Source organism: Leptidea sinapis, chromosome 18, assembly GCF_905404315.1.
Source record: "Leptidea sinapis chromosome 18, ilLepSina1.1, whole genome shotgun sequence".
Taxonomy (NCBI): Eukaryota; Metazoa; Arthropoda; class Insecta; order Lepidoptera; family Pieridae; genus Leptidea; species Leptidea sinapis.
The window spans coordinates 9,379,685-9,391,613 of record NC_066282.1 but is presented as its reverse complement, the minus strand read 5'-3'; the positions used below and the strand labels follow the sequence as shown (position 1 = coordinate 9,391,613).

Genomic DNA, 11,929 nt, shown 5'->3' with positions numbered 1-11,929 from the left:
GCATATTTAATATTCAAAAAACTAAGCTAATGCCTAGTGTGGCTGACTGTTTACGACTTGTCAATCAAAATCGGTTACAGTATCAATAGATTTGCTTTACTTTTCTATCCTGCCGTATCTCATTTAAGATATTTTCTGCTCTCTTTGTCTGTACGCTAGTATATTGTAAGCCTATAGCGAGGACCTACTACATAAGGGTTATCGTATTAATTCTGTTAGTGGTTGTGAACATATTATAATTCCCCACAGAAGATCTTCACTAGCATTTGCACACTGACTATTAAATAAGACATGCCTTATGAGATAGTGTATGTTAACGCATACACTTATTACAGTATTTCTATCATTTCTACACTCTTAGTCCACTCCCGGTTTGACGAAAGGAAATCATGATTAAAAAAAAACTTGTCCAGTTGGTAACACCAATAAAATAAAGTAATTAATATTGTAACAAAATACGATTTAGTCAATACTTACCAAACTAGATTCAGCTGAAAATTTTCTGCACGTTTTTTTAGATCTCAAAGGCATTCGACATTCTCTTCCCAGAGTATTACGTAAGTCATAAACTAAAGCCCATCGGTAAAAGGGGCCTTCAATTATAACTCTTTGAGAGCTACCTTACACAGTCAGTAAAGATTGACAAATATCTAAGGGTAAAGGGACGTGGTATCTGTTTGTGATTGTGAAGTTCCGCAGGTCGCATACTCGGGCCAACGCTCTTCAGTACATTATATGGATCAACGAGCTTTGTAGTATGGAATTTCTTTTTCGACGGTTATCTCTCGAACCCGAAGCCGGTGAACGATTGAGTGCCCCAAGGCTGTGTGCATAGCAATGTATGTTGGAGGTGTCCTACATATCAGACGACAGCACTGGTGATGCCGTATACACGGGCCATGCCAGTCTCTCTCGGATGATCGTCGACCAGTGCTGGGAGAAACGTGTGTCTTCTATCGAGTCCTTTCAAGAGAAAAGATCGCGAAATGGGGTAAAAAGAACCTAGTCCAATTTACCCTCAAAAGACTTGAGTTTGCGCGATTGCCACAAAAAAACCGCAATTGCCAATTCCGCGGTCATCTGGAGGGTAAAGCCAAATTGGCTTCGTAGTAGCTAGGCGTCATAAATAGAGCACGGCAATACTTCAAGCCGCGCCCACATTCTAACGCTCTACAAACCGCAGGTCCGGCGACATATTATGGAGTATTGCCATTTGACCGCGTGCAAAGTAGCTCGAATTGTCGAGGATCCAGTGCTCTGTGAACGGCTGGATCACTAGTCATTGTGTAGAGAGGTCGCTTTGTGTGTCTTTTACCACGGGGAGTGTTCCGAAGATCTGATTCCTGCCGCCGAATTCCACGTTCGCATGACACGGCTCAAATTAGGTTATCTTCCCCACCATCTGGATGTGTTGCATTCCACCACAGTGGGGTTTTCAAGGATCTTTCTTCCACGTACTACAAACCTGTGGAAGAGCTTCCTTGTGCGGTGTTTCCGGGACGATACGACATGGGTACCTTTAATAAAATCGCGTTCACCTTAAAGGCCGGCAACGCTCCTGTGAATCCTCTTGTGTTGCAATAGTATGTGAGCGGCGGTAATCATAACACCTGGTGACCGGTACGCTTATTTGTCCTCCTTTTCCATCAACGTACTACGTAACTCTAATATGCAGACTCTACATGAACATTATTTGAAGTACATGCGCAGACGTTAAGGAAGTAGTAGAAAGGGGATAGTTGGTATCCCACACGTCCCGGCATGGTATGATTTTTATCCATAGCATCGTTTGTGGAATATTTGAGTATATTCTTCGCTTTTAAAAGTTATTTACTACGAAAAAAGGGAAGTACCTACGAGTAATGTAAGAGCCATGAAGAACGACACTTCGCATCAGCATTAGGTATGGGTGTTTAGAGCATATCTAATATATTATTGGACCTTTTTATTAAATCTTTACATACAAATAAACCCTACAATGACGTACCTATTGGTTGACGAGCAGTGCCAAAATAGTCAATTTAGGTCTAAAAAATTAAAACATTTTTTGAAAATTAACATAATTTTATTAATAAAATTCCACTTACCTAATACGATCGCAAAACAATCTTAATATTTTAAAAGAGAAATAAATTTTTGGGATATATTGTGTTTGTATTTTATTCTAAGCAAACTGGAATTTTTAACTTACGTGGGCCATACTGAAAGTTTCTGAACTGGCCATTTGTAATACATTTATTTAAACAACAATTACGGTATTCGATAATGGCACACTACGAGATTAAGATCCAGACGAGTTTTACTTTGAATTTAATGAATATCAACACAAAAATATGATCTGGAGTGGAAAGATGTTCAAATTTTTATTTAGATATTTGGTCCATGAGAAATCTATACTAATATTATAAAGGGGAAAGATTTGATTGTTTGTATTGAATAGGCTCCGCAACTACTGAACCGATTTGAATAATTCTTTCACTGTTGGGAAGCTACATTATCCCCGGTTGGTATAGGGTACATTACATTTTCAAAAAAAAATAAGGATCCCTACTAAAAGTAACCCCAGATGTAAAAATATGTACGCTAAGGACGTCGCGGGGTATCATATTATTGAAACAAAGAATTTCCTAGAAATCATAGATGATGATATTAAAAGGCATTTTATTTTTGTGTATAATTTTATTAACACCATTTTTTCGCTTAAAAATACCTAATATTAACGTTTGCATAAAAAAGTTACAATTATTTTAGTACTTAATTATTAAAATTATGCGGAGATTTACATGCATATGAATTTTTCCATTACCGCGTGACATCATAACATTGCGCACAGCTAAAGTCACTGACCTCTACCACTGTACTGGCGGCTGTCAAAGTGCTTTTGTGCCTGTTTGATATTCGCCATTTTGGCGCTGTTAGCCATGTAGCGAGAGTCTGCGGTACTAAAACTATAGACTATTTACAAAAAAAATTGTGTGCTTTATTACGTTCATTCTTGAAGTATAAATAACACGGATAACGAACGAAATTAATTCAAAATACAAAAATACTTGAGAGTGCGTTCCTTCGCAGCCATTTGTATTATACGTCAAAATTAGTTCTCTGAACGCTCGCGAGTGGCGCTTCAAATAGGCACAAAAAGTTTGCTGTCAAACATATGGAACAGCCTGTCCAGGCGTATTTATACAGGTCTGTGGCTAATGTGTAGTGAAGTGACGTCACAGACTTGTCAGACACCGTGCTCCTCAGCGGCGACCTAAACAAGATAGTATATCGGAAACTAGACGTAGTATTCAAAATATATTTTTTAATTAAAAATGAAATGATAATCTTCATTTCAGTTCTGCGCCTCTACATCTTGCTGTAGTTGCGGATAGAGCGTCGCTATCCTACTGCCGGCCGCGAGCCGACCGGCGAAGTCGGGTCGTCGCGGGGGCCTCGGGGCCCCTAACAACGCGTCCAGAGCGTTCCGCGGGGCCCACACGTCATTGCTGTTGTCATTACCGGCGCCCGGGGACAGAGGGGAGTCAGTGGTTGCTCTGATCACCGACGCTCTCGATTCACCTGCAAATAATAATTATAAAACTTGATTATAATATTTAAGAAGAAATATTTAAAGAAGCACTCTCCCGTTCCCTTTTCACCCCTCGCGCTCGTCCTGTTATGTCAGTACCTACGGTTTGCAGTTTCATTACATTTAGGTACATTTCGAGATATTTTCGTGCCTTATTTTAGAAAGTTTTCATTGTTGTTAATAGTACTGTAGTTTCTGTTGATGTTTGTCGCTATAATAGTACTGCTAAAAAATATATACCTACTTTATTTACATAACCCAGATTCTTTCATTGACTTTCCATAATTTTAATAATAATAATCAGCATCACAGCACAACACATTTACATCAATCTTTAATACTGTAAAAAACGTTTTTTATTTATATATATTAATTACTAGTTGACCCGACAGACGTTGTTCTGTATATAATAAATAAAATAATGTTTTTTATTAATTTGTCAATAATATATCATAACATCAAGAATTATTTCGTAAAATATGCTCCCTGTTGTTATAATGAAATTGTTTCACAGCAGAACTGTAAAACCGTGCGTCAATAAATTCTCTCATAGAAATTATGTATATACACAACAAAGGAAAAACAAATTTGTTGTTTTTATTTAATTTAGCAGCATTTTCCTATTTATTCACCTTTTAAACCTTCTCTGGACTTCCACAAATAATTCAAGACCTAAATTTGCCAAATCGGTCCAGCCGTTCTCGAGTTTTAGCGAGACTAACGAACAGAAACTCATTTTTATATATATAGATTTAAATAATAAACGAGTTATGTATATTTTGCACACCGTAACAAAGCGACGAAATGACGTCATCGACGTCATTTCCAGAGATATAATGTAACCGGGTATTAGACACTTTTCCCATGGGGCCCAGAAGCGCGGCGAATGTACAAAGAACTATGTATAGTCTAGTCAACAAGTGCCTTTTTGGTCAACTTTTTTCAGCAGTCTCCGAATATTATGATTGAGGTGTCATTCGATTCGGAATGGCACGTAGATGAAAAAAATGCAGTTCAGCTTGCAAAAATTACTAGCAATTAACTAAAAAATGGGGTTTAGTTTTTTGCAAATATCTCAGAAACTAATTAATTTTCCCAGAGGGTTGAAACTACGCCCGAAAACGGGCACCTACTCCGGTTTGCGCCCCACGCCCCCTTCGGACCTTTAATGAATAAATATTATTTAAACTTATTAAATATGAAAATAAAAAATTGAAAAATTCAGGTGCCTACAGGACAGATCAATGAACAATAATCCGTGGTAAATAAAATTTTTACGCGATTTTTAAATTAGTTATCCATTAATTAATTAACAATTTTTTGTAGCACGAACATTAACATGGCAAGTGCAACAATCAAAAAATCTTTCCTTTTCGTGGAGCTATTTTTCAAAGGTCTTCTTAGAATAGAATCCCGTTGGAAAAATTAAAAAATTGTTAATTTACATTTTGTTATTAACAATTTACTAAGGTGATCAGAAGTATAATTAGTATTTTCTTTGATTATCGCGAGTGTTACACTATTTAAATAAACACTTTTTAAACGATTAAAACGCGTGAAGTTGTAACTGTGTTATTACATTACATTTTTGCCTAAAATTTAATAAATAAAATAATGAAAATGTAACTTATACGCAAAAATCGAATTTAAAAACACAGTTACATTTACACGCGTTTTAATCCTTCAAAAAGGGTTTTATTTAAACATCATAATTATTCAAACTGCAACTATTCAAGATGGCGACCATTCCCATTACCAGTTCGCTGGGGTTACGTTTTTTCTTATGGAAAACTGGGGATAAACGAGCGTACGGATCACTGGATGTTATCACCGCCGCCCATATTCTCTTGCAACACCAGAAGAATCACAGGAGCGTTGCTGGACTTTTTACGTTCATGTCATATAATTGTATCTGAGCAATAGCCTCGCCTTCCCCATATCTGTCACCACTGTTTCCGCCTCCATTATACCACACGGTGGTAAGCACTACTCACCTTCGGCGTGTGTGTGCGGCCGACACTCAAGCAGCGTACGTAGCAGCGCTCGGTGGCCTGGAGAAGCGGAGTGGGCGCGAATTAGCGCTTCCAGCTCCCCCCATATCTGTCGCCATTGTTCCTCGCGGCGACCACTCCCCTTACCCCTACAATAATAATTATTTATGAAACTGTTGTGTAATAAGGAGTAATAAAGCAGGAATGTGATAATAGTAGTGTTTTAATACCTAATTATCAACAGTTGCATACAAGACTTTACATTACATAATTCTGAAACAGTTAGCTTACTGCTAACATTAAAAAAGCCAGTCCTAGTAACCATAATATCATTCAAAGGTGTGTTATTATGAAAACGGATGATAAAATGTTGTAATGAATTTCATTACAACACTCGTTTGGACGATATATATATTAGGACAATGGGTGTTTTAATGTTGGTAATAAGCTAACTGTTTTAGTAACTTTAATAGAGTAGTTAAAGCATGGGTGTAGAAAGATATATATTACATAAGTTTACTAAGTACCCGATGAAAAATTCGAATATTTTCAAAAATTCGCGTAGCTATTGGTATTACCCCGTTTTTCGAAAACCGAGCTATCATGAGATCTCGACGTCTTAAGGTCCTAGGAAGCTTCCCTGAGTATTCCCACGATGGTGTCCGTACGACTGGTTTTCTTGGAATAATTTTTAAATGGCTTCGTCGATCGCCATCAAGCCGGTCAAAACCGGTTGATTTGTTCGTGATTTATCATCGTTGACAAAAGAAAACCGAAAAAAGAGTTTTTTTTTTAATAAATAATAATTTGAAATAGGATTTTATTTAACTTTTATCAGAATAGCTCAAAATAACACAAATTATATTTTTTGAGCTCGACAAGCACATACGTACAATTTGAAGCGTTTAGTTAGGTATGGAATTTGCGGGAAGTTGCAGGGATGGCCTCTAGGGTCAACAGTTTTCCTAATTTTTTTTAAATTTTTTTTATCATATTTTAATAAGTATTTGTCCAACTCAAAGGTTTGAAATGGGATCACAGACATTATAAATTTTAGTTAGTAGTACGGCAGTTACGATACCTACTACCATAGACTTACGATATATAGACAAACAAAGCGTGTGAGAGAGAAGGACATCTGTAACGGAGATACAGCAAGATAGAAAAGGTAAGAGAATCTATTACTGTAACCAATTTTAATTGATAAGTCGTAAAATTTAAATATTGAACTAGCTTTTTTTTAAATGAAAATAAGGGACGAGACAAGCCTTACGTTCAGCTGATGGTAATTGATACGCCCTGCCTATTACAATGCAGTGCCGCTCACGATTCTTGAAAGACCCAACAATTCTGAGCGGCACTACAACTGCGCTCGTCACCTTGAGACATAAGATATTAAGTCTCATATGCCCAGTAATTTCACAAGCTACGGCGCCCTTCAGACTGAAACGTGGGTTCTGAGGTCGTGGGTTCGAATCCCGCATCGTTCATAAAATTTTGTTTTTCAAATTTTATTTGTGTATTAATCCTAGAAGTGAGGGTTATCACATTAAAAACATAACATATTGTTTAAATTTACAAGAGCGACATCTCAAGTCAATTTCGTAATATGCAAATATTGGGGTTGAGCAGGTTATCAACTGTAAAGTAGATCCTGTAGACGAAGCCACAACCTGACAGTTGAACAAAGCAAACAGAATTTTATAACGAGGCGGTACCCGAACGGTTAGCTCAGTTTACTGATTTAGATTTTAATATAATTAAATAAGCGCAATTTAAAAATAGAATAAACAAGAGAATTACTGCAATACAATATTCACATTATACATTCTGTAACATAAGTCTTTTTTTAAATGTACTTCTTCAGTGATAATTAGTTAATTGAACTGTCGTTATCACATTAGAAACTTTAAATCTTACTGAGATATTTCTAAGGAACAATTGTTTTAGCAATATAATACATTATAAGCCACTTATATTTACCTAGATTTTAGATAATTGTTCTATTTTTTTCTCCAAAGAAAAAAAAATATGCGACTAGTAAACTGTGATTGGCCCACGTGAAGTCCATAACAGTGCATATGCAGTCATTAATCATGCATGTAGCTGCATGTAGAAGCGGCGCAAGAAACTCTCCCAGCATAGTTTTTTGCGCTCTTTTGAAAAAATATATACAGGTGTCCCAAAGTTATGGGGACATGAAGGGAAAGTACCTTAAATATAGAATATAGGCTATTTTACTGAAAGAAGGCTTTATGTTATTTTTAAAAGTTAGTACTTCTGCATTCAAAGATTTCCTAAAAATTACTTGCCTCGTCTGGGAATCGAACCGGCTGAAATGTAAAAAAAAAACTACTACTACTTTTATGACGCCAATCGAAAGAATGGCCAAAAACTAATAACTGTTCTTAAGTTACATAGTATTTTACTACTGTCTATTCTTCTAAAATAATCATAATCTAGTCCCAGGCTGTCCGATCAGATATTCAGCTGTGGAGTAGTAGGATTTTCAACGAAACCATTTTTTTTTATAAAATCAAATCCAATAATTTAATCTGGAATTTTCAAGTAACCTTATATTGGCCGAGGCCGGGGAAGCTGGGAACTCGTGCCGGGACTCCATGGCGAGGAGAGACACCAGCACGTCTCTGCAGGTCTCCACCTCCTCGTCTGTCATGGACTCCTGTACCACAAGACGGGTGAGAGGCTCCATTACCTGCAATATTAATAAGCCGTTACTCGGTATTTGGGATTTTGGGATTAATTACACTAACTGAAAACTGAAAACAAAGCATACAAGATTTTATAAACGATTCGTTTAAATTCGAACGGTTGGCTCAGTTGGCAGAGCATTGCAACGGAACGCCAGAAAACGTGGGTTCGAATCCCGCATCGTTCATAAAATTTTGTTTTCAAATTTTATTTGTGTATTAATCCTTTTAAAACACTGTATCGCTACAGATATACTAGATATATTTCGGTGAGGTCAACTCACGAGATTTCACGCATCCAAAAAGTGTCTTACCATATATAATATTTTTTATTATTTATTTAACGCGTGCGCCAATCATGAGCATGTCGGTGACGCGAACCCATAAGATTTTCCCCTAACAAAAAGTGTCCAATACGGTAAAGAATATATCACATAGCATAAAACAATGCAGTTGCACGAGAAAATTGATCTTTGAAAACTGAAACAAAAATATAACTCACAGATCCCAGGTTGAATATGAGAGTGGATGAGATGGTGAGTGGCCAGTAGGTGGTGTGTCTCTGCAGCTTCTGTCTGGCCTTCGCATTCGCGTCGGGGCCACGGAGTGGTTGGAGCTTGTTCTGTTGCATCAGGGCTCCGAATTCCTTTATCCTGTAAGGCAGTGTGCGTTTTGTTACGTGCTAGTGGGGGGCTCCTTTGCACAGCCGAATTCATTATGGGTACCACAACTGCCCATTTTCCTACCGTGAATCAGTAATGTGTAAACATTACTGTGTTTCGGTCTGAAGCGCGCCGTAGCTAGTGAAATCACTGGGCAAACGTCACTTAACTTCTTATGTCTCAAGGTGACGAGCGCAATTTTAATGAGCTCAGAATTTTTGGGATTTTCAAGAATTTTGAGCGGCACTGCATTGTAATAGGAAGGGCGTAACAATCACCATCAGCTGAACGTCCTGCTCGTCTCGCCCGTTATTTTCATTAAAAAAACAATAGGTAAGGGGGGTGGGGAATCACAATGTGACCAGCTGTGACAAGGGCAGGGGAGGGGTCAAAGAATTATGTAATTCGTGTGACGTAATTAATGAATGACCCATTATCCTCTGTGTAAGAGCTCGTCTACTAGCCTTAAAGCAAAGCAACGCACCTGTAGTCAGTGACTCTTCCACCAGCCCCCTCGGACAGCGCCGGGGGGTCATCGTATGGCGTGCGCCCCCCCAACGCACCAATCCACAGTTCGCCCCCTTGCGCCGCCAGCACGTGCGACGCTGATCTGCAACCGCTCTTTCGACTGGAACCATATACATCCATTGTTAATGGCAAGCTCAAACTGGTGGAAGGTTCTAGATATATTTTTTATATGAAAGGGTGCAAACGGGCAAGAGGCTCACGGGATGGGGAGAGGTGAGGCAACCGCCCATGGACATCCGCAACAACAGGTGTGTCAAGATATGCGTTGCCGGCCTTTAAGGTGGGAGTATGCTTTTTTCTTGAAGTTCCCTAAGTCTTATCTGTTCGGGAAGACCGCTGCCGGTAGTTGATTCCACAAAGTGGCTGTGCGAGGCAAGAAATCTCGAACAAAACGCGCAGTTGTGGAATGCCAGACGTCTACGTGATGCGGATGGTACTTTGCACGTAATGTCCGGTGATGGAATTCGGCCGTTGGAATCAACCCGAACAGCTCCTCTGAGCACTCCCCGTGATAAATGTGGTAGAAGATGATCTTATTCAAAGGGGACTAAAATATTCTTTAAGGGAAATAAGGGACACATTTATATGGCTAACCTGACGTTAAGCGGCGACAGTGAAACGCCTTCAGCTTATAAGACGTTTAGGTAAGCAATAACATCCGTTAAACAAACAAACAAAAATATTTTTTATATCGTAGGTAAATTGCATTACACTTGAAATATGTTATTTTTTCTTACAGCTCGTACAGATTTCTTTAGAGAAGAACGAGCAAGAAACTCTAAGGTTGCTCTTTTCAAAACAGAATGATATTACAGATTCTTATTTTCAATTTAATTATACAAATCATTTCAATTACAATATATGCAAAGTGATTGACTTATGCCTTACACGAGTAAGTCATAAAATGTACATTAATAAGTCAAAACAGTTATAGTTATTGAGTACAGACATATAGTATAATATACAGTAGATGTATCAATCCACACATACCGTAAATAAAACAAAGGCATTATGCGAGTTGTTATATTATTAGGTTGAAGGCATTAGGCAACTGACTAGTGAGGCGTTTTCATTGAGCGTATTTTGCCGAATGGTCCTATTTCTGTCGTGCTATTTCAAAGTTCGAGTTCAATTTCAATTTATTGCAATTCCATAATAATAGTCCTTAAATATAACATTCGAAGTTAATACTATAATTATTATACAAGGCAGTATATTATGGATACCCAGTTTGGGTGTCGCAATTTGGTCTGAACAGCAGACCGTAGTAGGGAGACCCATATTTTAATTTATTTTAGTTTGGCTCGTTTAAAAAATCATTTACGGCATAGTAACATTTTTGTAATAAAAAGTTTTTCAGTGTTTTAATAAATTCATTTTCGTCATTTATGCTTCGAATTTTGTTTGGCAGATTATTATATAGTACCCGGACGACCGAGCCTTGCTCGGATTTTTAAGAATGTACAAAACTTGAACAAAAAGAATAACTAATAGGAGATCTGGATTCGAACCGGGGTTTTCTGCTTTCCGGATCACCCAATGTCCCATCTGAGCTATAATAGTCTTGTATATAGAGGCGAAATTTACCTTTGTATTCTAATGTTATTGTAGCTGTTTCTCATTCAAACATGGATAAAACCATTTTTTTTAAATTGAAACCTAGCTAGATCGATTTATCACCCCCGAAATCCCCTGCATACTAAATTTTATGAAAATCGTTGGAGCCGTTTCCGAGATTCAGATTATATATATATATATATATATATATATATATACAAGAATTGCTCGTTTAAAGATATAAGATTTTTATAGACATTACATAAGGACTCGATGTATGTAGTACTAAATTTCATTTTGGGAGGTTTAATTTATTTATATATCTTTCGGGATATCGACGGGGCTTATTTTCTTTCTTTGTGTAATTGTGTAGATTATTTTTAACAAATTTGCATATTTCGTAGATGTATATGGAGGGAAGGGTTAGAATATTTAATTTTTTGAAATGGGGTGTCTACCAAGACAAATAAAAGACTCATGTCTATGAGTCTTTTATTTTTATGTTGGCCAGTATTCGTATGCACTTTTTTTGTAATATAAATAGATCCTGGGCATTTGTGCTGTTTCCCCAGAGAATAACTCCGTACCTCAAAAATGCGTAGCCATAAGCATAATACGCGGCTAGTGCGGTTTTTAAGTTGGTAGTTCTTTTTAGTTCTCCGAGTCCATATATAAATTTCGATAATTTTGTTTTTGTTTTTCCGATATGGCCTTTCCAATTTAAATTACTGTCGATTTCAATGCCTAAAAATGTTAATTTCTCGGCGCATTCGATGTCCGTGTTTTTAAAAGTATATTTAATATTTAATGGTTCCCTTTGGTACGGTCGAAATTGGATTATTTTTGTTTTATTATAGTTTATTTCTTATTTATGGGCATTCATCCAGTCAGTAATGTCATTTAATA

The 11,929-nt window shown here is 37.3% G+C and overlaps 1 protein-coding gene across 2 annotated transcripts in view; it reads right to left on the bottom strand.

The window, feature by feature from the left end:
* Nucleotides 1-2,659: 2,659 nt before the first annotated feature.
* The window catches only part of LOC126969543 (integrator complex subunit 13), a 30,788-nt gene continuing 21,518 nt past the window's right edge, over nucleotides 2,660-11,929 (bottom strand). For both annotated transcript variants that reach the window (XM_050815037.1, XM_050815038.1), the window contains 5 exons: nucleotides 9,423-9,566; nucleotides 8,779-8,929; nucleotides 8,139-8,281; nucleotides 5,569-5,714; nucleotides 2,660-3,564 (listed from right to left, as the gene is read on the bottom strand). In XM_050815037.1, the coding sequence (XP_050670994.1) occupies nucleotides 3,338-3,564; nucleotides 5,569-5,714; nucleotides 8,139-8,281; nucleotides 8,779-8,929; nucleotides 9,423-9,566 (811 nt within the window). In that variant the 3' untranslated portion in view covers nucleotides 2,660-3,337. The remainder of the gene's footprint in view (nucleotides 3,565-5,568; nucleotides 5,715-8,138; nucleotides 8,282-8,778; nucleotides 8,930-9,422; nucleotides 9,567-11,929) is intronic.